The sequence below is a fragment of the Mycteria americana genome, chromosome 16 (genome assembly GCF_035582795.1).
Source record: "Mycteria americana isolate JAX WOST 10 ecotype Jacksonville Zoo and Gardens chromosome 16, USCA_MyAme_1.0, whole genome shotgun sequence".
Classification (NCBI taxonomy): Eukaryota; Metazoa; Chordata; class Aves; order Ciconiiformes; family Ciconiidae; genus Mycteria; species Mycteria americana.
The window spans coordinates 11,498,483-11,525,428 of NC_134380.1; the positions used below are offsets into that span (position 1 = coordinate 11,498,483).

General features: G+C 52.6%; 2 protein-coding genes across 4 annotated transcripts in view; one reads left to right on the top strand and one right to left on the bottom strand.

The window, feature by feature from the left end:
- The window catches only part of ARSG (arylsulfatase G), a 46,580-nt gene extending 41,093 nt beyond the window's left edge, over window positions 1-5,487 (top strand). Inside the window, exon 13 of the transcript XR_012778127.1 lies at window positions 4,142-5,487. The gene's annotated coding sequence lies outside the window, so the exon portion shown is untranslated. The remainder of the gene's footprint in view (window positions 1-4,141) is intronic.
- Window positions 721-25,367, bottom strand: WIPI1 (WD repeat domain, phosphoinositide interacting 1). 3 transcript variants are annotated; one of them, XM_075518909.1, is made up of 13 exons: window positions 25,236-25,367; window positions 23,089-23,171; window positions 21,328-21,497; window positions 16,413-16,509; window positions 12,557-12,654; window positions 11,418-11,510; window positions 11,011-11,081; window positions 9,975-10,082; window positions 9,413-9,577; window positions 9,121-9,228; window positions 6,719-6,840; window positions 5,864-5,964; window positions 721-1,257 (listed from the first exon to the last, which is right to left on the bottom strand). In XM_075518909.1, exons 1-13 carry the CDS (start codon window positions 25,238-25,240, stop codon window positions 1,210-1,212), a joined length of 1,269 nt encoding a protein of 422 aa, XP_075375024.1. In that variant the 5' UTR covers window positions 25,241-25,367; the 3' UTR covers window positions 721-1,209. The 3 variants fall into 3 exon arrangements, with proteins under 3 accessions (XP_075375024.1, XP_075375022.1, XP_075375023.1); XM_075518907.1 differs by lacking the exon at window positions 25,236-25,367 and adding an exon at window positions 24,571-24,726; XM_075518908.1 differs by lacking the exon at window positions 25,236-25,367 and adding an exon at window positions 24,571-24,726 and having other exon boundaries at window positions 5,811-5,964.
- Between the last annotated feature and the right edge of the window lie 1,579 nt (window positions 25,368-26,946).

Genomic DNA, 26,946 nt, shown 5'->3' on the forward strand with positions numbered 1-26,946 from the left:
TGCCAAGAGAGGTTTATTAACGGGGTTACGGTAGACCCAGCTGTCTGTAAAAGAAGGAGGGTGCTGGGCTCTCGCTGACTGCTGCCCTCCTCGTGGGCAGGATGCTGGGCTTGTCCTGCGGCTGCTTTGCACTGCCGGGGGTCAGGGACTGTGCTAAGACACGGACCCAAGGCCCAGGGTTTGGAAAAGGCTTTTTTTGGGAAGGTCTGGGGGAGAGGTTTGCAGTGCAGAACTGGGGTAGCTGCTCCCCGACAACTCTGCGTGGGAAGACCAATGGTGTAAGCGCATTGGTTTTTAGGGAGGTGAGGAGAGGTCCCTGCCCGAGATGTCCCAGCAGATCAGGGCTCCAGACAGAGAAGCTGCTCCTGCCAGTCCCGGTGCGATGCTAGGGGCACAGATGGGGCGAAACAGCTCTTACAGGGCCGTTTCCTGGCAGATGCAAAGACAAAACCAAAGGTGCAACTGAAACTTAAGAAACCACCGGGATTTCTCAGCAGCTGAGTGAGGGTTTTCTGAAACCATTCTGGACTCCGATTTACGCACCCAGCTCTTTCTTTGGACAAGCCGTAAGTGGATTTGTGTGAACTCGGCCAGGCGGGTCGGGTGGAAGCAGCTGTCCTCGCACCAGCTCCCAAACCCACTCTCCCACTCATAAAACTTAATCAAGACTGACATCTTTAGGGCCCCACAAAGAACAGCAGGAGCACAGGCAGCAAGCTGCCAGGGACAGACTGTGACTTTATTCTGTCTTTAAACATAGCAAATGGCATCTTCTCTAATATCACTGCAAAAATACTTTGCCTGGGTAAAATAGTATGTATATACTGTACAAAGACATAAGTTTAATATATCTTCCTATAAGTACATTTATACACACAAAACAGCATAAATTAGAAAAGGGACAAATGGGTATATAAAATCCTGGTTACATACAAATTGATTAAATTAGCATTTACACTGTGCTTCTAACATATAGTCTGTTAAATATAGCGATGTGCATACAGTACATTGACACCCCACCCAGACATAAATTAAAACAAGGGGCTAGTGGGGCCAGGTATTCACTTAAACATACTGTAGAAAAAAGCAGTGGCCCACCTTGGATTTTTTTTTTCTCGTCTTGGGGACTCACAGATCTGTTCTTCGAAATTCCTGGCTTTTCCAAAGCACTTCCCAGCAGCTGTCCTAAGCGCGGATGTTTGCTTCTCATCATGACCTCTTCGTTTTGCCCGGCTGACCTCCACGGCACAAGATTATCTACCAAAATCAAAACAGAATGGCCTTACTTTTCCCAGCAACAGGGTGTGTTTCAAGTTGGTTTTACGCACATGGGAGGAGAAGGGGGAGGGATGTCCTGCAGTGTTTTACTTTCCATTCAAAGGCAAATTTGTGAGTGGTTTATTTATTTACTCTCCCCCTCCCCATATTCACAGTGCTGGGAACAGGAACCATCTGGCTGGGTGGTAAGTGTGTCTTGCCTCTAGCTGGCATTGGGCTGAGCACAGCCATGCTTGCAGGAGTTTGGTTACTGGGGGTGAGGTCCGTTTGCCTGGCTAAGTCCTCCTAAAGAGTTCAGCTGCTGGCATGGCGGGAGGGGAAAGGTGCGTGCCGGGCATCACCGTGTCTGTCCGGGGTCTCCAGACAGAGCCCAGAGTTAAACACCTACATGTTAGACTGGATTCGGTGAGGGGAAGCCTAGCCTAAGTATCAGCAAAGCCTTCGAATGAAAGAGCAAAGCAGGCGCGTAGAAGAAACAGGCAGCAGCGAGGATCCTGAACCACTTCACATCAGCTACTCATGGCAGGGGACGAGGCTAGAGACCCTGGGGTAAGACGTGCACCTACTTCTGGATGAGGCTTGGGCAGAGCTGCGGGGCTGCTGCAGCGCCCGAGGCGGGTGCCTCTACAGACCCTAACCATGAGCCAAGGCACAGGTCTCCCTTTATCAGCTCCAGCCTTGCCAGACTTGACCTGCGTCTCCCAGCGGGACGGATGCGATCCCCACAGCCCCAGCTGCAGGAGGGTCTGTGCCAGCTCTTCCTCCCGGGATCTGTCTCTCCATGGGCTTCGGGACCATCACTTGCCCAGTTTTGAGGCACAACCATTGGCACTGGACTGCATGTTTCCCAAGGGACCTCAGATAATGTACTGATAAGCTGGGCTTAATCCTGAAAGCCCCAAATGCCTGTCTGAGCTACTGGGGCAGGAGGTGCCGTGAAGAAGAAGAAGCCAGTCAGGTTCTGCCAAACTTGCTCATCCCCCGTGAAACATGATTATTAGGAGAGCTCCACAGCAAAATCTATTGCCTTTCCTCTGCTCACAGCCAGCTGTTAAATAAAAAAATCACTTAAAATCATTAGCGTTGCATATCCGCGCAAGACAACAAGTGAAACACCATCCAGCAAACAACGAGGAGGAACATGGGCAAAAACCGGTTCTGTGGAGCCGAAGATGCATCTGCAGCCTGGCTGCTTGTATTAAGATCCATGGTTTGGAGCAGCGGGGATGTGTGCGGATCCCACGCTGGGGCACTGGTTGCTCCCCCCTGCAGACAGCAATTGCTCCCAGGCCGGGGACGTCGTGCTGTCGAGGGCGGCTGTGGTGCACGGGCTGCTGGAGCTCCTGCTCCTGCCTGTCCTTCCAGGGAGCAGGCAGGGGTGGGAACTGCAGCGAGGAGCTGCTGACGGCTGCTGCTCGCTGCCGGGGTCAGTTTTTATTCCACCCTGCGCACCCCGTAATGAACGCTGCAGGCAGGAGCCACGGGCATGCCCGGGCAGCAGCAGCTTTTGGCAGCACAGGCAGGCTGCCCAAACAGTTGTGGAGGTAGCCAAAAATCGATGTGAGAGAGGTGTTTCTTAAGACTGAGTATCAGTGAGGGGAAGCTGTCTTTGAAGAGCTGACCGCTGTACGCAATCTAGCCTGACTTAATGAAAAGGCTCTCCCAATAAAGACTTCACATCAACTCTGGTCCCAAAGCTGACAAGCTTCAGCACGCAGCAAGCTTCAGCAGCCAAATGCAGGACGGGTCATGTATGCCTGGAAAAGCACCGAGCAATCTGCTGGAAGAAATCCCCTTTCCTACTGAATCTCAGAAGTTTTAAGAGCGATCCCCTGGTGTGCATTCCTCGGGTCCACACAGGCCATCTTGCGTGCTGAATCCTGTAGGATTTCTTCACCAAACCTCACAGCGCTACCCTAAAACTGTTCTGACCATGCCTTGGTGGGGAGAGCCACTACGGCGGCTCCCAAAAGTGGAGCTGGCCCAGCGGTGCCCTGCCTGGCCCGAAGCACACACCAGCACCTCCCGACACCGCCGGAAACCTCACCGACACTGATGAACCCACAGAAAGGTGGCAGCTGCTCGGGCAGGTAACCAGAAAACAGCCGTAATCACCACAAGCATCTGCAGCCAGAGCTGGGTTTGCTCTTCCCATCCCACAAAGCCTTCTGACCACGCAGAGCAAGGGCGACGTCCCGGCACGTCTCAAGCACGGCACCTTCGCCTCCCCCGAGGCTTTAGCCTGCTGTCCATCTCAATAACGCCCGAGTCCTTTCTGCGCGAGATCAACGGCACACCTGAAAGCGCTTAATCCACCCCAACAATGCAAGCAAGAGACGTAATTGAACTCGTTTAACCTCTTGCTGCAGGATCCTTTAGCGGTCCTGGCGCAATCAGTAGCAACATCCACATTCGCTCTTGTTGAGGCCACTTTTTATGAGCCCTCCTTGGGCTTCTCATCTCTTCTCTGATCTGTCCCTCCTTCTGTTTAATGAAGAGGCAGTTTTCGACAAGCAGCAACAGATTTTACGTTAGACTGAAGCTGCTTTTCCTCGCTCTTAACAGCTGAGCCTCTGAAGTCTTGCTTGAGGTCAGGGGAAGGCAAGATGTTTCAAAATGGAGAGGAACTGCTGGGTCTGAGCACTGCTGTTTCTCCCAAAGTATGTCTAAGTTCAAAGCCATACTCGTGGCGTGGGCTGCGGGTGAATATTCCATTTTGTCACAAGTTTTGAGGTTTTTAAATGTCTTTTTGTTGCACACTGGAAAACAAACAAAACCCTTCCCATGTTTCCGCAAAGCAGAATGCTGTCAAAACATTTTTGTTGGATAAGGTCAGGTTTTCTCTCCCTCCTTCTCTGCACAGAAGTGACCGATGCCTAAACCCCCCCTTGAACGCCTCATTGAGACTGAACATCTCAGCGCTGAGAAAACAGCGAAGTTCAGTGAAATTCAGAGCATCAAAACATCCCGACCAATCTCTACGCACTCACGCAGTGGGAGCCAGCGCTGCGCTAGCTGGTCGACCAGATGCAAAGCACATTCCTGTCAGCGACGGAGGGGCAAAACCGGAGTCCTAGCTGCAGGGACTTTACCTGGAAGCTCCAATTGCTAAGCCACCGTATCAGGGAGTATTTTTGGAAAGCGCCTTCCCTCCCACACCACCTCCTCCCTAACGTTACACGTGTAAGTTGCTCTGTCAGGTTACTCACAGCACGGGATTTTGACAGATCAAAGTTCATTTAATGAAGCACCTGCTGTTGTACAGCAGGGGTTTGGGGCTGCTTTCGTACGGCATAGTCCCAGCAGGAAGGCTCATTCAGGAGCAGCGTGATTCCTGCTTGCTGGCATTTGCTTGTCCCCAAACCACATGTTCAAGAGCAGGTTCATCAGAAGGAAGCAAAGGATTTCTCTCTGGCCCTGCTGCTCCTTCCAGGTGCCTGGGCCACCAGCTCCTGCGTGGCCACACGACTTTGACCAGAGGAGGGACATTTTAAATGTCCTTCTCGGGTAATGGAGTAGGACAACTAGAAAACTCTTGTTCTCAGTTTGCAGCAGGCTACGTCACAGGTAACAAAAGAGAACTGGTCTAAGGTTTATGCCACTTGAGTTGGATTTAGGCAGTGTTGTTTCAAAGGGAGTCGTGAGCTTTTATCTAAATAACACTTTGCATCAGTTGATAGGAAAGTGCCTCACAGAGGTCAGCCTCAGCATATGGAACAAATCCTGGGATCCTGATAAAGTTTTTACTTCCTCCTTTTCAGGCAAAACTCTAACAGCAGGATATGTAGAAACGGAGTAAGGGATTCGAAAGTCTGCCAAGTCTACAACTTGAAATCCATTACAATATTCTGCTGTATTAATGCATTACTATTATGAAGACACTGCTGATTACAACCAGGTCACAGCACGGTACCAACATCTGTCCATTTAGGGGTTAGATACTTAACATATAAATGCGTGTGTAATAGGAAAAGGAGCCGGAGAGACACTGCCAGGCTTAAGTTGGATTTTAACAAGCCAGTCTCTTCGTCCAACGGTAACTGAGAAAGTGCCATATAAAACTCATAAAACGGTTTAAAACTCTGTTGTGCCTTTCATCTTTGTACTTGGAAAAGAAGCTTCCTTTTCAGTTAGCTTGGAAATGAAGAGACTGGTGAGGTTCAGGTATGTCCCAGTTGCATTCCATAAACTGATACAACTGACTGTAAATGCAACAGGGAGCATTAAGTTTTTTATTTCTAAATGATGGCATTGTTCAAATTAAAGCTGTTCCTGGTAATACTAGAAATCTGCGCAAGGCATAAAGGTCAGATGTGGATCTCAACGTCATGCTGCATCTGCACTTCGCTCAACTAGTTTGTTCAGATCGGTCTCTAATTATTAGATTTGATCATTGCCCCATCCCTAGCTGCCATTTAGTGGGGATGTACTTTTCCTGGCACTGTCCCTATAACTTCATTAGTTATTTTAGGCTTCACAGTGAGCTGGGACAAGGTGGGGGCAACAGTATCTCTTCTGTAAGAGGTTAATACTTTCTTCTTAGCATGAGGGCTGAATTGCAGTTTTAGGGGTCCCGAATGCTCACAGGAGGAAACTCATTCTCGTCATCAAGACACACTGGTCCAGTTGCAAACTCATGCTCTGGGATAACCTCTCCTCGCAGGGCACCACCGTCCTCTGAATAACCTGTCCAAGTAAAAATACAAAACATTACGGATAAATGGATGGAAGAAGGCTGGAAACAAACAGTGGAAACACTATTTTATCACCTTTTTAGCGCAGAGCTGCTTTCTCTGGCTTTTTGGCAGAGCTCTGGGGGACTGCAGAAGAGAAAGGTATCTCCATTGACACTACAGATAAGGGAATGGACTACATGGCGAGCTCCTGTGGCAGAAGCTTTCCTCCTCCCACCATGAATGTAAGCACCAGTTTCAGAATAAGATCCACATCTGTATGTGGACCTTTAGACTTGGGAATATAAGGAGATAGTCACCTTCTCCTGCCAACAGTTTAGTGCTAGCTTTGTTAGGGTAAGGTGTAACAGGTTCGGGAGAATCCGTAGCGATCTTGCCACAGAAACAGTGAGATCTGCCTTCTACACCCACAGTTTCAACTCCTGGAAACCAGCCTGGCAGCAGCTGCTGCCTGACAAACTGTGAAGCTTGGACGTGGTTACTGCTCTGCTGGTGAGCCCGTTTGCGGTGCAGCTCTGCACAAGGAGGAGAAGCACTGGCAAGGGGTCCTGGGAAGCAGAGCAGAAAACGCCTGGCCTGTTTTTGGGGTAGGGGATGAACCGCGGGAGCTCCACAGAGTCCTGCTGCCCCAGTCTGCTTTGCACAAGTGGTGTTTCTGGTTGAACCCTTGGAAGTTTGGAAACGTTCCACTTTTCCCCAGGTGGCTTTCTTGCTTCTGCCTGAGGAAGGGCAGATGCAATGCTTACCTGGCATGGTGGAAGTTGAAGGCACTGTACTTTGTCTGGCTACAGTCGCTGCGTACGATTGAGGTAATGGAGGCCGAAGGTCATTTTCTTTGTTCTCCTCCATCTTTCCTGAGCCAAGCAGACTAATTGTACAGGAGCAAGAGAGGGGAGCAGAGTTAGTTCTGGCCCCAACCATTCCTCCCCCAGTGCCAGCTAAGACAAGCACACGCATCCACGTCTCCTTGAAGCACATCACCCCTCCGCGTCACTGCATATGGCCAGGCCCAAGGAGTGGTGGGGAATGGAGTTTACTCCAGTTGGTGGCCGGTCACAAGCGGTGTTCCCCAGGGCTCTGTGCTGGGGCCAGTTCTGTTTAATATCTTTATCAATGATCTGGATGAGGGGATCGAGTGCACCCTCAGTCAGTTTGCAGACAACACCAAGTTGTGTGGGAGTGTTGATCTGCTGAGGGCAGGAAGGCTCTGCAGAGGGACCTGGACAGGCTGGATCCATGGGCCGAGGTCAATTGTGTGAGGTTCAACAAGGCCAAGTGCAAGGTCCTGCCCTTGGGCCACAGCAACCCCATGCAACACTACAGGCGTGGGGAAGAGTGGCTGGAAAGCTGCCCGGCAGAGAAGGACCTGGGGGTGTTGGTTGACAGCCGCCTGAATATGAGCCAGCAGTGTGCCCAGGTGGCCAAGAAAGCCAATGGCATCCTGGCTTATATCAGCACTAGTGTGGCCAGCAGGAGCAGGGCAGTGATCATGCCCCTGTACTCGGCACTGGTGAGGCCACACCTCGAATGCTGTGTTCAGTGTTGGGCCCCTCACTCCCAGAGAGACATTGAGGGGCTGGAGCGTGTCCAGAGAAGGGCAACGGAGCTGGGGAAGGGTCTGGAGCACAAGGCTGATGGGGAGCGGCTGAGGGACCTGGGGTTGTTCAGCCTGGAGAGGAGGCGGCTGAGGGGAGACCTCATCACTCTCTACAACTGCCTGAAAGGAGGGGGTAGAGAGGTGGGGTCGGTCTCTTCTCCAGGTAACAAGTGATAGGACGAGAGGAAATGGCCTCAAGTTGCGCCAGGGGAGGTTTAGACTGGATATGAGGAAATTTTACTTCACTGAAAGGGTTGTCAAGCACTGGACCAGGCTGCCCAGGGAAGTGGTGGAGTCGCCATCCCTGGAGGTATTTAAAAGCCGTTTGGATGAGGTGCTGAGGGACATGGTGTAGTGGTGGGCTTGGTAGTGTTAGGTTTGTGGTTGGACTCGATGATCTTAAAGGTCTTTTCCAACCTATACGATTCTGTGATTCTGTGATATAGGCACTGCCTGCAGCCCTAGCAGCGCTGCAGAGGAGGAGAGCATTGTCCTCTACCAGTAAAGCAGGGCGGGGAGCAGAAGATAGGGAAAGCTCTACTTCAGCTAGAGGACAATGCTGGCACAAGAATAGAAGGGAACAGATTGACCACAAAAGCTTTAGGTTACAAAGGCAAACAGTGTTTCTAATCACAGAGGGGGCTCCAAAGGGCTTCCAACAGGAGCGGACTAGATGGGAAAAGCAGCGCTGGCTAGTTTAGGACGGAGTTTGAGCAGAGATATAGTATGATGTAACGTAACTCATGACCCAAGGGCCCCTTTCAGTCCTCTGATGCTAAGAGGAACCCACATACAAAGCTGGCCCGCCAGCTCCGGATGGCCGCTTCGGGACGGGAGCAGGCGGGCGTCAGCGGTGTCTGAAGGCGGCGGCCAGAGCACGCTGGACAGCGCAGCTTTGAAGTGCCGTTGTTTTGTGGCTTTTCAAAAAACTGCTGGCATTTTCCTGGCTGTCAGCCACCTCCCGGCTTAGAGCACATGTTACGTCGCACCCCACCCCAAAGGCTTCACATCTGGAGCCAAGTAGCCCAGATGTGCGTGGGGGGGTTACGTGCTTAATCAAATTTGCATACAAACTGAACGGCAGCACGGAAGACTCTGCTTTGGCACTGCATGTCTGCGAGCGTGCATCTGTGAGGGTTTTTGTTTACGGAAGCTCCCAGCATTGCTCCACACCATCCTACCCCCAAAGTCAGCTCTCCAGCACCCACTCATGCCTGGAGAAGGTGCTCTGCTCTCCCGCCACCATGGTGGTCAGCGCTTGCTGCTGGAGGCATCTCCTAAGGCACAGCCTGCCCACCTCTGCTGTCTAAGCTGACATGTCCCACCGCTGCCTAAGGATCTGAGACATCTCTGGTTTCTTCTGCAAGAAGCCCCACGTCCCTGCCTGCTGACGTGGTTCCCACCCACGTCTGTCGGATCAGGCAGCTAAAATCACAAAGTCAGTTCTAACGTTCTTGCTCCTACAGCTCCATTTTGTGCTTTCAGGTGAAATTTCCCTTAATTTTTTGAAAGATCAGCCTCTGTATCAGATGTGTCTGGAGGTATCGTTACCTGTGTTTCTTAATTAAGACACACTCCCCTCCATCTTGCGGGTCCAAGTTATAGATGTAGAGATGTCCATCTGACGTAGTCACCAACAGTCGAGGCAGCTTCTGAATCCTATTGAGAAAAGCATCATGAGTCCAAACGCATCTGCACTCGCACGCACATACGGCACGCACCCGTGCTGCGTGCTCTGCAGGCATGGGTACAAGATAAGGGGCCACAGCGGTGGTGTTCTGCAGAGATAGTTGTGTCTGCTCAAGGCTGGTGTGGCAGAAGGGACGCAGATGTCAATACATACGTGGAGAGGGCACAGATGTTCCTTTGTCCGGAGATGTTCAGGCGGACGGTGGCAAAGGCTCGATCCTGGTTCATCATGCCTGATACCTGAGCAGGGAGGTAGTTGGTAGCAGCCTGGAACATCTTTCCCATGTAACCGCTCCAGGTTGGAGGCTCTTCTGGCCGGCTGAGGGGGTCACAAAGCAGCATCAGTGGGGCTACCGCAATCGGCGTGACAAAACAGATCAGGAACAGACAAAATGATCCTGATATCAGATACGTGAAGGCTTTCTTTGGAGCACCTGCACACATTGTGCACCAGCCTAGCTGGATACATGGGAAGGAGGCAGGGGACAGTGGCAGCTAATAAACCCAGAGCTGGCCTGGAGAGGCTGACAGCAGGGATGCAGTGTGTAGCTTCTCCAAGGAGTGAGTCCCTCAGGACACAAAGCCAAAGAGAGTTTGCAGCTGGTATTGCTCATGGAGAGTACGTGGTGAGGAAATGGAGGCCAGCTGTGTACAGGCAGACCTTTGAAGCAGAGACACCCCCGGGGCAGGCAGATTAACCCAGGCTAACCCCTCACCTGTCAGTTAGATGCTCCAGTTTGAAGATGTGCACAGTCTCCGTGTTGCTGGAAGCACAGAGGAACTGGGAATCCATGCTGAACACCAGAGAGCTGATGTTCACATACCTAGGGCCAAGCAAAGACAGGACTGGTCACTTCACGGCATACCGTTCAAGGGGAACTGCTTGGTTTTGCTCACAGAGAAGAGGACAGGGAGGAAGGAGACCCATACATGGCGAGGAGCACCCTGCCTGGCTGCTGCCGAGCCTGCGGGCTGACTGACTAGCATTTCCCTAATCCCTTTGCTCAGCAGAGCTGCGGGTAGCCTCGAGGTAGTGACAAACAGCCAGAGAGGTGGAAATGTCCTTGCTCACAGAGCTGTCTGTGGAGTGAACATCTGTGCCAGCCTCACTACAGCAGCTGAAGCTTCTGGTACTGCAAAGGCCAGGGAGGATATCCAAAGCACTGCGTAGCCAGATACATGTGGCATCTCCTCCGGCGCATGCTCAGCAGGGCCAGGGTGTCTCGGTCATGGCAGTTTTTGTCCTTGGAGAAGCGGGTGTAAAATCACAGGCAGGTCAGGGATGGAGAAGAGGGAAAAGTCAGGGAAGCATCTACTGAAAACATCTGAGGGAGCCTGCAGAAGGGCAGCGACAGCCTATCCCTGCCATTGAGACTTGAGCTCTGCGCAAATGACTTAGTAGCTTCAAAACACCTCCTTTGAGAGGGCAAGAGTTGGGCTGATGACTTCGGGGACTTCATTATTTCAAGTAAGAAACAAGAAAGGACAGAGTAAATGGACAGAATCTACCTCTGTTCTCTGCAATTGCCCTGTTCTGCGACATACTGAATTGAATCACTAAACTTGCCAGAGGCAGCTGGGCACAGTGTGGCTGTCTGGCACAATGACATTTCTATCTGATATGCTCACTCTTGTTTTCTTTCTGCAAAAGATGCCAAAGCCACCAGGATCTGACGTTGCCCTGTCCCTGTGTTTACATTTCTGCTCCGGAAGCCCTCTGTGTACTTGTCACCGACAGAAGAATGAACTGACCTTTTCATCCCTCGCCGGAATTCATAGAGCTTTTGCCCACCAGGAATGGAAAATACACGAATGACTGTGCCCTGTAAAAAATGCAAATGGAAAGATCACGCAGGAGCAGGGCAAAGGACCAGGGCAAAGGACCAGGGCAAAGGAGCGAGCCCTTCTCTGACACACCCAGGAAACTCAGGACATGCAAAGGTCCCTCCTGTTTGCCAGCCGGGGCCAACCTGAACCCGATACACTGGACTCTTACAAGTCAGAGTCCTTTTAAGTGCCCCTCCTCTGTTGGCTGTGTTTAAGAATGGGCAGGTCCTGCTCTCCGTGCTCCAGGCAGCCGAGCTGGCTGGGACCCCCCTGCCAGCTGCGGGCAGAGAGCACAGGCAGCAGGGAGGGTGCTCGCAGCGGTGCTCACTCACTTTTTCGGAAGCGCTTGCCAGCTTCGAGCCGGTGGAGTTGAAGGCGAGAGCAGCCAGAGGCCCGTCATGGGCAGGAATCGTGCAGGCTGTTTTCTGTAGGGCAGAAGGTAACGTGAGTGCCAAGAGACACGTTGCTCCTCGGACTGTGTAAGGGCAGGGCATTCCCTGCCTTGCAGCCTATCCAGGCCTGCCAACATGGATTCACGGGATCATATCGCACTTACGGTATCCCTTCAACACCCTCAGCATTTCTTATCTTTGCCCTGCCTCGACCTCACTCCCTGCCTACTATGGCCACTGTGATGACAGAAAGCTCATTTCAGGGGCAGAGGTCCTCAGCTCCCCACCCCTCCAGGCTGCGGGATCGTGACTGTGCCGTCTCTGAAGCCTGGCATTTCTTTGTGCAGAGGCAGAGCTGGCCTCCCTGCAAAGTACGGCAAATCCCGCTGCAGCGACACCACCCTGATGCCTGCAGGGAGCCCAGGCCCCCGCTAGTACCTCTCACAGCAGCAGCGTGTTTTCCCCTTGTGCTCTGCTCCTCCCCTGCTGCAGATCCTTAGCTCCCGCCGCACGTACAGAACAACAGCCTTATGTAATCCAAAGCCCTGGCATAAACAGCAGATAATCATGACCCTGCTTCCAGCCAGGGACAGATTTCCTGAGGGGGGCTTTGGACACCTCACCCTCTCCGTGACTTCAGGTCCGGCATCCCTTCCAGCCCGCAGTGTGGCAAAGCAGCTGCTCCAGGTCCCGCGCTGCGCCTGGAGCAGCTCCAACACTCCCTAAGCCACCCTGGTCACATCAATCCCATGGGACACGCTGCTGAAGCTCCTATAGGAACCCCCTATAGGAACCCCTGCGTCAGCCTGGCAGCGGCCCTCAGGCTGCGGGGTAGTGGGTCACGTTTCCCTTTCATATCCCATACTGAGAGATGGATGTCCTGATCTCAAAGAGGCTGTCTGCTTCGCGTGGCGTCCAAGCAAGGGGGATGGGGAACGTGCCGGCCCCGGGCAATTCCCTTGCAGTCTAGCTCGGTGGAGTGTATTTATTCATCCTTCCCAAAGGCCCTGTTGGCTTTGCTGTGGTTCTGTTTGTTTTCAGTCCCTGCTGGTATCCAAATGGGCGAGCTTCGCACTTACCAAAGTATTTCCGTCATAAAGCACGATCTCTCCGCTGGTCGCGCTGCCGGGATAAGCCAAGTAGGAGTTGGCGTGGTTGATCGAGAGAGCGCACAGACCTGGCAAGGCGAGAAGGACACAGCTGAGGTTGTTTGCTGGTGGAGGACGGAAAACAGAAACGCGGCCATGGACACCGCAGGGGGGTTCAGGCTCTGTCTCATTTTGGGGCAGCGTCCGGCACCGGGCGCACGCTGGCTGCGCGCTGGCAATGCCTCGGCCGTGGGGACACCTGCTGGTATGGGACAGTACGGCTCCCTTCTCCCAGCCACCGTCCTCCCCCAAACCCTGCTCAGAAGGAGCCCAGGTCCCGCTTTTGGGCACCCTCTTGCCTTCTCCCCCTTAATCATCTCCTTTGAGAAGGCAAGAATAGGTGCATGAAACACAGAAAGGGACATCTTGCTCTCAGGGCTAACAGGACTCCTGTTAGCACATCTGGGCACCTCCAGATGTGCGCAGGGCGTAGGTGCCGGGTCGGAAGCGCAGATGAGCAGTGCGGCGTGGATGCAACCCCGATATGGGGCCTGGCACCTGACGGCTGGCACGGCAAGGCAGCGGCTGTGGGGCTGGACAGTGCCATTTCCTTTCTCTCTGAACGGAAAAGGGAAGCAGAGAAAGACAAAGCAAATGCCACAGTTGTGCAGGGAGTTTCCAGCTGACAAGGAACCTGAACCTAGCTAAATTTTAACCACAGGGGGAATTCTTCCTCATAATAGCCATCTGTTTTTATGCCAACATGAGCACAAAGGTTCCCAAACACACCTTTCAAAGTGAGCAGGAATTACAGGATGAGACAGGGATGGATGGATGTGTGTGTGGGTATGTCCCTCCGCCTGTCCCCCAGGTGACCTCGGAAAAGAGCATCTCTTCCTGCCTCTCATTTCTGCCGCTGGCTGAGGACCCATCCCAGTGAATCCTGTCACATACAGAAACGGGTCCCGCTTCCTGCGCCACGTCCGCACGCTCACAGTCCTCCCAAATCCAACTCAAGGCTTCAGCACGACCTGAGCTTCCTGGCCCCTGCCGGGGGGTCCTACCTCGTCCCACGTGCGGAGGAAGTCACGGGGTTAAAGGCAGCGGGGATGCTGCCATACTCCCCAAACAGGATGCCCGCACGCGTGCACGTATATGCACGGATGTGCGCACACATGCCGTGCAACCCGTCGTGTCGGGACACGGCCCTGGCCCAGGCCCAGAAGCGGGGAAGGATCGGCTGAAGCTCTCATTTTAGGTCATTGTTTATAACTAAACAAAGAGACCGCAGCGGAGCCAGGAGCTGCAGAATCGGCCAGGGGCCCCAGGGATCCACTCCCTATCAATCAGAGGCATTTACATCATGCCAGGGACGGCGTGCATCGGGGAGAAGAGGCACAGCAGCAGCGAAGTGCAAGCAATTAAAAGGCACCCAAAGAGGGAGGAATAGGAGGAAGGCAGAGATAGCCCAGAGACTTTGCTCGTGATGAGCAAGGGTGTCTTTTCAGGATGGTCTTCCCCCAGCCCAGGCAGCACAGGGGGGATCAGCGTAGCCCTTTCTCTAAGTGGAGGATCTAGAGAACGCTCAAGCTAAACAAAGCAAGCTCTGAGCGGCTGGTGTGAGTCACCCGCTCCCTCTGCTCCGCGCCTGGCTGGGAGAGGCAGACGGGAAACTAGGCCAGGGGAAAACACAGATGCGAGTGTACTGGGCTGACCTCAGGGACGCACAAAGAACAAGGACCACAAGGGACACGGGCAGCCTTTGAAGATGCTCCGCTGCTCTCGGCAGCCCCACAGCCCTGGCGAGGGTCGGTGCATGCAGTGGCAGGCTCAGGAGGGAGGAGGCAGGCTGGTGCTGCTCAGGCTGGTGCCTCTGGGAATGCCACATCGCAGGTGGCTTCCTCGAGCAGCGTGGAAAAAAGCTACCGTGTCTGAGAAGCCTGGCCTTGCCCCCAAGCCAGCAGGTCCAGGCACATCTGGGGCTTGGGGGGAGCCACGTGAGGTGGCTTTCATGGTGCAGTCATCCCCGCGATGTGCCCTCGTGGCACGCATGTCACCACGAGCACTGTGACCTCCTCGGTGCAAATCCTGCCCCTGACATGAGCCACATGAAAAACAACATGCTTGAGCACACGTGAAAAACAACAGGCTTGGCCACCGTGGGAGTTTTCCTCTCCTGCGTGGAGGAGGCTGGACTGGGAGCCACGTCCTGGCCAGGAACAGCCAGGGATCTCATTGCGACTGGCCGGTGGGTGTGCAGCAAATCCCAGTCCTCACCGTGCTGGTGTGACCGTGCCCAGGGCACACACTCGGGGTGTGTGTGTGTGGCACGCTTGCCGTGTGCTCCTGCACCCCCTCGGCACAGATCCCCACTCCGAAAAGGGTTGTCCTAAGAGCGGTGAGGCTGGACTGCCTCGTACTCCTGGACACGCCGTCCTCGGGGTCAGGCTTGGGACCACAGCAGGTGGTCCAGGGACAAAGGGAGCACGCGTGGCACAGTGCTTGTCACTCAGCTCATTTCAATGACAGCTGCTGCAGTAAAAGGGTTTTAAAAAATTAAGCCTGTATGAAGTCCTGTGATCTGCAGCAGCCTAGTCCTGGCCTGGTGAGCACTGATGGCTGTTGCTGTTAAACCATGGCCTGATGACTCAGCTGCACTTCAGAACAGCTTCAGGCCTGGGTATCCCTGCCCTTCCTGCCGCTGCTGGGCTTTCTCGGGAAGGTTTTAAACTTTAATTATATTTGCAGTACTTAGTATGTTTAATCTGCATGGAGAGGCCATCTGTTGAGACCTGAAGTAGGTCAGGGGAGCTGCCAGAAGAGCGTCCCTTGAAAGCCCAGAAGCCAGGCGTGAGCACATCAGCAACTTCCCGATCAACCACCCGTGAAACAACGCTGCAGCCTGCGACCGACTGGGATATCACAGCAACGCACGGCATCGCTGCCGCAGGCGCTCGGCCAAGTTTCCCTATCCACGGCTAAAAATAGCTCCTCTCCCTTGAGCAGGAAAGCCGGATTCACCCTATGCCGCACAGAGAGGATCTGTTCTGCAGCCACCTGCCCTGCAAACCCCCTTGGGTTTGCAGCGTATATGGAATAATACCAGGTGGCAGCCCGGGCTCCTGGGAACTCCCTGGCAGGGAATTAGTGCTGTGCCTGGCTGTGTTTTCTGCCCCGGGTGATCTTCATAGTGTTAATCACTTTGGGAGCTGACCCCAAGCCTGTAAGTAATCACAAGATCTTTCTACCTTAGCGGAGCAGTGCATGCCCATGGCCAAAAGAGAACCTGGGTTAACCACAGGTCTGCAGGGAGTGCCAAGCTCTGCAGCACGGCGTGACGCTGCAGAGCTGACTCACGCCGGCAGCATGGGGAAGCTGGGCTCCTTTGTCCGGAGAGCAAAAACGCTGCAGGACTCTCTGACGCAGGGCACGATGAAGGAAGAGCAGGGAGCCCTGGAGGGAGAGTTTCAAGTCGTCCTATATGTGGAGGGAAGCTTGCGATCCTGGCCTGCCTTACAGCTTTCTGCTTGTGAAAGAGAATAAAGGCACGCTGCGGGAAGCTGTGAGCTGCACAGACATCCTGCGCAAGGACAGGAAGGGACCGAGCCTGGGAGGTGAAGTCAAACCACGCTGACCATTTCTGCTCTCCTTTGATGCATTTGCTCAGGACAGAGCAGGGTTTTGCTCTCCCAAGCCCGACTGCCTGCCTCCATGCATTTCTGGCTCCCCAGTGCTGAATTAGGATACACAAACCACAGGCTGGTTTAAATTCTAACATGAGTGTTGTGGCTCTACAAAGCTCCTGCAGAGCTGATCTCTCCCTTTCACACAGTTTTTCTGTGCTTACCTGTTGTATTTGGAGGCGTATCCAGAATAGTCTTCAAAAGCTTCATGTCCTTAATGTTATGGATGTAAATTGACTCCTCCAGGCAAACAACCAGCCTCTGCAAGGACACAAGGGACATGCACAGAACCTCACCAGCATGGGCACGGTGCCTCTGTCTGCTGCTCCCACAGTTCACACACCCAAATCTTCATTGTTAGAAAAACTCAACAGGAATTTCTCACGCACTGAAGTGTAACAGAAACATGATCTCTCCTGCTTCTCCATCCCCTCTCACTGGAGAACCTTTGAGTTTGTATGACTCCGCTTTTGAGAGCTGCCTGCATCTGGTCTTGCTTTAGAAAGCAGCTAAATGACTGCTTGACATCATGACTTCTTCTCTGCTGCTCTAAGAGCTGATCTTCCACATCCCCAGACCCCAGGAACAGGAAGACACATCAGGGTCATACCCTAGTCATGGGGCCTTCATTGCCATCCTTTCCTACCCAACTTTTCTTTGCAGTTCTTTTCATAGCAAATTACTTTTTGATCATAAAGGCCAGGCAGCAGAGACGCTGCCAATCCTGCTTGTCAGTATGCCTACAGATGGGACTACGTGCCCCTTGCCCTGACTTTTTCCTGATTTGGGAGCGAACATTTAGGTGATGGGCCTCCCACTGCTGCTAAACCCCATGCATCTGTTCCGCAAATTAATGTTTCTTTTCCCATTTGGCACCAGCAGGCAAGACTCTGCTTTATGTGCCCTGCAAAACTGCATAAAAACTGGGCTGGGAAACATTTGTTCAGGGACAGTCGCATTTACACCATCTTGGCAGATGGGTAGGGTATTTCCAAGTTAAGGTGCTTGTACCTCTTCTGCTGAACTCGTCAGGAACACCCACCCACCCAGCCAAGAGGCAGCCGCTAAGAGAGGAGCTGCCAAGCGATGGGGAGGAAAGGCAGAAAGGGAAAAAAAAGCCTAATGCTGTAACCTTAGCACTGGGCCATCATCTCCGTGACCACTCAGCTTTGTGTCTCAGCCTGGTCCAGATCTCTACGTGTTACCACAGAGGCATTTTGCACAGAGGCTTTTTTTGGGACCAGGCTTTGGATCTGGCTGAAGAGTCGTGCTTTCTAAGTCCAGCGAGCGCACAGCTCCACCTACATTAGTGCCAAGTGTCCAGAAGCGCTGAAAATCTCCCAATAAAAACGTAAGGCCAGACTCCATCCAGGCTCCTGCAGTTGGAGCACCCAAATCCATGTACAGGAAGCCTCCACCTCTTTAGAAATGAGGCCACTTATTTAGTATCTAAATGTGGAGCTTAGTCACTAACTTGAAACACCCACATTAGAAAATCTTTGCCTTGCTCCACCATTACTCTCAGATCAAACTCTTTCCCACTTCTATTCCTGCTAACCACAGCATCTGGGGCTGTGTCAGAGCCATTTTGCATTTCCAGGAAGACTTTGCCTTTTCTACAGTAACAGCCATCAACTTCCTAGCAGAGACCATCAGAGTAATATTTATACAGCTGATTTCGGCAAAGCCACCATGTGCTTTCCCAGAACTGCAAAACGCACTGCTATTGATGTACAGGTGAAAGGAGGTTTCCAGATGACGGCAAAGCCAGAGCTGCAGCAAGAGATGCTGGCACTGACTGGGACAAAATCCAGGAAAGTGATGGGGGTGGGAGGTGAACAGGCAAAGGAGGCCTGGACAAGCTCAGCACGAGTTGGAGAGGGCTGGTTCTCTGCCTCCTGCCCTCCCTGCAGCCCATGCTAACGTCAGTGCAAACCCTGCTGAGATGAGGAATGGGTTTTATCCTCACTGTGCACACAGACAGAGCCTCAGAGAAGGTGCCTGGTGTTGTGATGGCTACGCAGGCACTGCGTTTTGTACAAAATGTTACTGCTCACCAGTATTTTTCTTTAGTACTTCAGTTTGACACGAATCACGTTAGATAACTGAGTTGTGCGTTGAGGACTTAAATGTGCTGGGTCTGGACACAGCCAGGGAAAAGTATCAAACCTCTCCAAAGAGCTCAGCAGGCTTTCAGCAGTGAATGAAAACCCAGGGAGGCTGCAGGAGAGCTTCTCCCTGGTCCCACAGCACAGCCTTATTCCCCACTTTGAGACAAATCACGATCCACCTTAACACACTTGAGAGTTATAACGGAGCTTGGAACAAAGAATTCCCATGGATCAACAACAACCGAGGGACTCACTCGTTTGCGCAACGAGGACTTTTTCACAGAGATATCAAATTGAAACGTGCACCATTTGTTTGAGACCTGTTCCCGTTTTATTTGCCACCATTTTCCTCTGTTAATGCCTTGTATAGGATTTCACAGAATCACAGAATCGTATAGGTTGGAAAAGATCTTTAAGATCATCGAGTCCAACCACAAACCTAACACTGCCAAGCCCACCACTACACCATGTCCCTCAGCACCTCATCCAAACGTCCTTTAAATACCTCCAGGGATGGCAACTCCACCACTTCCCTGGGCAGCCTGTTCCAATGCTTGATAACCCTTTCAGTGAAGTAAAATTTCCTCATATCCAGTCTAAACCTCCCCTGGCGCAACTTGAGGCCATTTCCTCTCGTCCTATCACTTGTTACCTGGAGATGAGACCAACCCCACCTCTCTACAGCCTCCTTTCAGGCCGTTGTAGAGAGCGATGAGGTCTCCCCTCAGCCGCCTCCTCTCCAGGCTGAACAACCCCAGGTCCCTCAGCCGCTCCCCATCAGCCTTGTGCTCCAGACCCTTCCCCAGCTCCGTTGCCCTTCTCTGGACACGCTCCAGCCCCTCAATGTCTCTCTGGGAGTGAGGGGCCCAACACTGAACACAGCATTCGAGGTGTGGCCTCACCAGTGCCGGGTACAGGGGCACGATCACTGCCCTGCTCCTGCTGGCCACGCTGTTTCTGATACAAGCCAGGATGCCATTGGCTTTCTTGGCCACCTGGGCACACTGCTGGCTCATATTCAGGCAGCTGTCGACCAACACCCCCAGGTCCTTCTCTGCCGGGCAGCTTTCCAGCCACTCTTCCCCAAGCCTGCAGCGTTGCATGGGGTTGCTGTGGCCCAAGGGCAGGACCTTGCACTTGGCCTTGTTGAACCCCATACAATTGACCTCGGCCCATGCATCCAGCCTGTCCAGGTCCCTCTGCAGAGCCTTCCTGCCCTCCAGCAGATCAACGCTCCCGCACAACTTGGTGTCGTCTGCAAACTGACTGAGGGTGCACTCGATCCCCTCATCCAGATCATTGATAAAGATATTGAACAGGACTGGCCCCAGCACAGAGCCCTGGGGAACACCGCTGGTGACCGGCCGCCAACTGGAGTAAACTCCATTCCCCACCACTCTTTGGGCCCGGCCATCCAGCCAGTTCTTTACCCAGCGACGAGTACACCCGTCCAAGCCATGAGCAGCCAGTTTCTCCAGGAGAATGCTGTGGGAAACAGTGTCGAAGGCTTTACTGAAGTCTAGATAGACAACATCCACAGCCTTTCCCTCATCTGCTAGGCGGGTCACCTTGTCGTAGAAGGAGATCAGGTTGGTCAAGCAGGACCTGCCTTTCCTGAACCCATGCTGGCTGGGCTTGATCCCTTGGTTTGGCTTTCTATGGACTTTTAATGAAGTATAGCTTTCATACAGAAGCCCAGGCACAAGGCTCAAATGTCACAGCACATGCAGAACCTGACTGCCACCGGTTTCAATCTTGAATAAGGACTGAAACAGTGATTTCTCTTCTATCTACCCAAATATCTCTAGCATCTTCAAATCTCTCCAGATTTGTCTGTGTTACAGCTGGAGGATGAGCTCAGCCCAGGATTTGAACCCAAGCTCATAAAGCAGCCAAGGAACACAGATGCAAAGCTGAGCCTATGCATCATCTTCAGGCACTCTCCAGAGCAGCACATGGGGAAAAGCCTGAACTTATTTTATTCTCACACTAATCCCCTAGAGCTGCTAAGCAGAACCTCCCAGTTTATTTTTATACATATACATCTATCTGCAGTTCCAAGGAAGTCCTTATTTTGCCAGCTCCATTGTAAGTGTAAGTGAAAATCAATTTAGGACAGATTTAATTGCAGCACAGGAACTTCTGGTCAAACACAGCTTTACTGGAAACTCAACCCAGAGTTTCCTTATGGGAGAGCCTTACTGCAGGACTCACTGTTGCTAACTGAGGAGAGGCTGATTATATACAATTACACAGACTGCTTATTTCTTCATTGTAAAATGTCCTCTGCTTCTTATGGCATACACTTTGAAAATAATTACGGACAAAAGGAAAGGTGACTTAAAATCCTCCAAAAGGGCTCAGGGCTGCATGAGGCTGTGTCACTTCAGAGAATAACACTCTAAAAGTCGTCTTCTAAGTGGCCTGAATGTTTTCTATACCTTTAAAAATAAAGCAAGGCTGCTAGCAGTACTTGAGAAGCAGCCTTTCGCCTCATCCACGGAGTTCAAGTTACTCCTGGGTTTTGTTACCAACTTTGAAGGTCTCATTTGCAACCAAGATGGCAGAGGTGGGCCTGAAGACAGGATGTGGAATCCAAGGGAGGGAGGAAGATGAAAAGGTGTTTTTTTGGCAGAGCTGCATACTGAATAGGCAAGAAGGCAGACAACAGAAAGTCTTTGTGTAACTGCTAGGAAAACAAGGACTTAGCTTCATTTTACTGAAGGAAACAGTTGCGGCAGATGATATCCACAGGCATCCTGCTCCTCTGTCAGGGGTCACCAAGCCTGAAGTGAAGCTGGTAGGAGAGGACAGGTACCTACCCCTCCAGTCCCTCTTCACAGTCTCCACGCAAACCTCCTCGGGCTGCCGCTGTTCTGCTAGGCAGCGGGCTCCCAGCTGGAAAGTCAACCCCAGCAAAGAACCAGAGCGGGACAACTCTGGCTAACCCCTTTTCCCAGCCTCTTACCTGACGATTCAGCCGGATAGACAGTATGTTACTGGAATAGCTATAGTTGCAGATCTCTGTCCCTTTCTTGAAGTGGTAGACATTCATTTGCTGTGGCTTGGCATGACTGACCACAACCACAAGGCTGCTGGAGAACAGACGCTCCACGATGTAAACATCTGGGATTTCATCTGGGCACAGAAGGAAAGCAAGACAGAGCCTTTAGCTTGGCTTATAGTTGGTTTGATTGCAGCAACAAGTAAGACTCAAGAGGGAATCGAGTTGGAACGCTCAGTGCTGAGGTGTTCAACATCTGCTTTTGTTAAAAATTTCTCATACCTGGCACAAAGCATTTAGGACAGAGCAGGAAGGGGTTAATGAACCTTCCCCTGAAGGCAGAATTTAAGCCAGCCCCCTTTGACAGTGCTGCTGTGCCTCTCCTGGGCAGGGCCCTCCAGCTGAAGCTAATCCCTGGGCCCTCCAGCTGTAGTTAATCCTTGGGAAGGGCTTATAAAAAAGGAGGAGCCCACCCAGTTTGGTTGGGGTTGTGTTTGTGAGGTAAGGAGCAAGCTGTGTGTAACTGTTTATTCTGTGTGGTATCTGATTTCTCCCAGCCTCCTTAGGGAAGGCTGACATGTTTAATCCTTCCCTGTCACTAGGGTTGTGGTCTCTAGAGAGCTCTAGCATGGCTGTGGTGAGCAGTGGGGTGTTATGTCTTGCAGAGACCACGTTTAGGATGACTCCTGTTGTGTTGGTAGGCACCATTACAATGGTCCTGGTGGACCTGTACCCAAGTCATCAGGAACTATGCATAGGTAGCCCTGAATGGTGCTCAGTGCTTGGGTTGTGCTGTGTTGGGGGTACAGGGACTGCTGCACAGCCATGATATGGGACTGCTCATGTCTCAGCCCATCACCTTGAGTGTGTCACCAGCAGGGATCTGTTTCTCTCTGGCCTTTGGTCTGACTCTGGGGGCAATCCAAACTCCTAAATACTTCTAAAATAAGTCTATGGCTTGCTGCTGTATAGCAGCTGAGTTACCCTGTGAGGTAAAGAGGAAAGGAGCCTGGACTTTGTTTGAGATGATGCAGCTATGTCTGGTTGCTGAGGCTCCCTCTCTAGCTAGTGGAGAGAGACTAGTGCATACCAGGTGCAAGGTGTATCTTCAGTGTGTCTTGGCTGAAAGACTTCTGGCCACGGCCTGAACCAGAGTAGAGTACATGCTTCATAAGGCCTGACTTGTTTTGAGCTGTTAAGTGCATTGCATGCTGCTCTGAGCACAGCTAATAGCTGAAAGCCTGCTGTGCATGACCTTCTTACATGGGGAAACCTGTTAAAAGCATCTTGCTTGTAAATACCACATTGGGCTAAAAGCCTGTGAGTTATCCAGCATCTGTGCTGGGAGTCTGCACTCACCTGTCCATCTATCTGAAACATGCTAGTGGTAAACTACCTCTGAATGCTGGTTTGCAGGACAAACTGCTGCTGTCAGACTGACAGCAGTGAAAAAGAAGCTGGACTCTAAACTTGTGGGACTCCTTCAACTTTGTTAAAGTACTGTTGACTGTTCAAAGGCTTCTCCAAGGCTGTAGCTCACTCTAAAGGCTGCTGTGCACAGGGCAATAACCAGAACTGTTCCTCTCCTGATATGGGTGCAGCAGAAATAGATGCCGTATGTGCAACGGCAGTGAGCAGAATCACCCCCTCAAGGCAGACTGAAGTGCGGTAATAGAGGTAAAGTCTGTCAGCTGATATTCCACTGCAGCAAAACAGGAGACTTACTGCTTTCGTGGACCTGGTCCAGTTGCTCCACAGAACTTAAGGAGAAAAGCCTGTATCCAGTTGTGGTTCCAATTGCCAGGGAGCTGCAAAGACAAGACAAAAGCTTGCTAGTTTAGATCTTGTGGCCTCCAGGTGATAGCAAGAGTCCCTGCATGTAGGGGAAATGGGTAGTTCTTGGTACAGTGATCTGTGAAGGCACAACTTCAGTTTCTGCTCTCAACCTAAAGCATATAAGGTAACAAACCCAAGAATCCTGCTTTCCATCTGAGGCTATAGCAGCCTGTGGAAGCAGGCTCACAGTATCCCTGTGAGATGGCAAACTGTCATCCACTCATATGGTCCTGTGGTTGCTGGAGGAACAAAAAGGCACACCTCTACCCGCGAGGCTGCAGACAGGACCTTTGGGACATAAAAAGGAGCTGTTTCCTAAGCAAGGAGCTGATCCATCTACACTGACTTGTGAGGGCTGTGGAAGCTTTGCTCTCGCTGCTCATGGCCGTGGGTGCAGGCATGTAGTGCAAGGCGCGGTCATGCCAAGTGCTGGCTCTGCTCAGTTCCAGATATAGTAAGCAGCAACATCTAGCTCTTAAATCAGCGGCTGGCCCAGAATACCAACGCACACTGTTTGTGCTGGTGGTGGCCAGCAGGTTCACGTCAGCAGTGCCTTGCCACCCATCAAAGCACTCTTTGTTTAGACACAGTAGATGCAAAGCAGTGCTGCAAAGGTAATGGTATTTCCAGGTGTGAGGCTGGTATCTGTGATTCTTATCTTGTTCCCCATGATCTGAGCTGATCTTGGCTCTGGGCTACGATTGCCAGAGACTGTGTGCCTCTCACTGCTTCAGGATGTTTGTTGTCCCAGTTGGAAATGGTTCTCAAATGATCAGCTTTGAAGCAGGTAAACCACAGGTTAGCAACGGTGTAAGGGTGAGAGGCTCTAAGGAAACCCTCTGTCTTGGGGTGGTGGGCTGGTACTTCAGCACTCCCGGCACGGAGCCCTGGGCAACTTTGCCACCTACAAAGTGGGCACAGCACAGGCCAGCCAGGCACCGGCGTGGAGGGGCTGTCAGCAGACAAAGCCCTCGGAGAAAGTCACTTCTCTGACCATCCAAAAATGCTTCCCAGACTGCTGGGGAGGTAAAACAAGTGATTCCTCTGGATTTTTCTGCCCCCCAGAGACCTCACTTGGGGCATTTGAGGATGTCCGGTGAGAGCCAGGTGCCCCAAAGAGGGGAGCAGGGCCTTGCGGGGCCGGGGATCCCACAGGGCCAGCCCCGTTTGGGCCGTGGGGAGAGGAGCCTCGCCCGGAGCCCCACGGAGCCGGACCCGCTGCGGGGGCCCCAGGGCCGCCCCGCTCCGAGCTGTCATGCCCCGTGGGGGGCTGCGGGACCAGCCCCGCTGCGGGCCGTGGGGCCGGCCAGCCCCGCCCGGCCGCCGCCGCGCCGCCGTCGCCCCCCGCCCCGCGGCGCCCGCCCCGCTTACGTGCAGTCCTGGTTGTAGGAGAAGCAGCTGAGCGCCGCGGGCCCCCCCGGAGCCTCGGCCGCGGCCTCCATGGAGCGGGCGCGGCGGCTCGGCCCGCTCCGGCCCCCGCGGCGGCGGCGCCTCCCCCGCGCCGGCCCCGGCCGGCTCCGCGGCGCTGGCGGCCGCCAGGGGCGGTGCCGCTTCCCATTGGCCCGCGTCCCGCCGGAGGGGCCGCCCAACCCGCCGATGGACTCGCGGCTCGACCTATCCGCCAGGGGCGGGCGGGACGGCCCCGCCTCCGGGGTTAGCGGAGCCGGCTGCTATTGGCTGGCGGCGGGGAACAGCTGTGCGTGGCCACGTGGTGATGTTGTGGTTGCATCAGACGAGCGCGGGCAGCTGTGGGGGGAGCACATCTGGGGGGAGCACATCTGGGGCCACCGCTGCCTGCAGCGGCTGGGGCGGCGGCACGAGAGGGGGACAGCGACAAGTGGCTGCTGGCGGGGCCGGGCCGGCGCTGGGGAAGGGCTGCGCGGGGTGGGCGAGGGGCGGCGGCGTGGGGAAAGCTGGTGGTGGCACCGCTGTCGCGCTGGCTGGAAAGCAAGACAGTCCTCTCTGCCTCCGTGGGCAACTGGTGCTTGGAAGGGTCGCGTGTTTCCTTCTTCACAAAATGTACGCTCTGAACTTACCGCATTTGTGCACAGAGCCGCTTCGCTGGTGTGGTTACTGCCGCTGCTACCTTGTGGGGTCAAATCTGCCGGGGAAAATACAAGGGAAAACAAACCCTAGAGCCAGTCGCTAAATGACAAATGTTCCAGAAGTCAGTACAATGACACTAACAGTGCACAGAAAGGCAGGGGCAGAGCCTGCAAACCCCCTAATTAGATGAGTAATCCTCATGTGAGTGCTGAAGTCATTGGCCTTAGATCTCTTGATGTGCACCACAGGGCTTTTGGAAAAAGGGCCGCATGCAATACCATCTAAATGAGGCAGATTCTATGTGGACACATATATCTGCCTAGATTAATCCCCCTTTGCAGCACGTGGGCCTTTGAGTGTCCGTAATATTCCCCTGTTATGGAGTTTAAAACCTGCAACTGTGAAGATGATTGATTTTTGGGGAGGAAGTTTCACAGCTTCAGAACAGCCTTAGCTCGGAGTGAGGCTGACGGCAGATCGTCCCTAGGACACAGAGCACATGAGCGACGCTGCAAAGGCAGCAGGGGAATAATTTTAAATTAATCATGTTTTGGGGGAAAACATCTTCTATTCATAGGGACCTAGTGGGAAGCTCTAATAAAACCTAAAAATGAATCGGAATAGCTGTTTTTTTGAATGTCCTAGGACTGTCCCTGTGGATCAGCATAGTTTGATTTTGAAACAGGGATGTCAGATGGAAAATGGTGTTGTAGAGCAGGAAAAAGTTTAAAAACAAAACAAAAAAGCCCCAACAAACAAAAACAGGGAGTCGGTGCCTTGTATTTCAAAAAACAGTTTCTGAGCAACTGCTACAGTTGGATGTTTGCTGCTTGGGTAATCACCATGAGCTGGTTTTAAAATTAATCCTTGATAAAGCAGAGCCACAAAAGCATCTGAGACTTGGGCAATACAATTATTTTTGTAGTTTGACTGATGCAACCATGTTGGTCAATTTTCCTTTCAGCTAGCTGCCTACAATGGCTATTTAATAAGCAGAGGTGGGAGAAACAAACAGTTCTTGTCCTCTGCTGCAGTGTGAAAACCTTTGGTGGCCTTTGGAGCAGGTGTTGCTGTTGAGTACAGCCATGCCACAGCGATGGCCATGGCTGTACGACCAGGGCCAGCATCAGGGCAAGCTGCTACCCTGGCTGGAATAGCTTCCGTGAGGCTCTCGTGAAGCTGGTGAAGCCCAGCCTCACAAGAGCCCTTGGAGATCTCAGGATCTGTGCTCTGGCAGATTGGGGCGCTTGGGCTGTGGGCATGAAATAGAAGCTGAGGTGCTGTGTGTGGAAATTGTGGGTCTTCCTGGTAAAGAAATGAGTTGTCTCTCTAAAAGAAATAGCTAAACTGGTTTTCAGGAACACAGTTTGGGAAGGAGGTAGTAGTTAGGGGCTGAATTCCTTCTTGGGATCTGGGTATATGTCACACCTGGGGAAAATGGTCTGGCAGAGGCAGCAGAGAGTCACCCCAGACACCAGAGGGATAGTTCTTGCTCTGATGCGTGCATTTGCTGGGAAGAATATACCAGGAGTTGGCTTCCCTTTCCTGACAATCCTGTGATTGCAGTAACTCTACTTTGTGTGCAGTAACCATTGACAGTAACAACCTCAACTCAGTCATTAACTCTAAAACCAGTCCAGAGTGTGGCCATCTGATTGTGAGTATTTTTCAATGCAAAAACCTTTGTATGACAGATGTTGG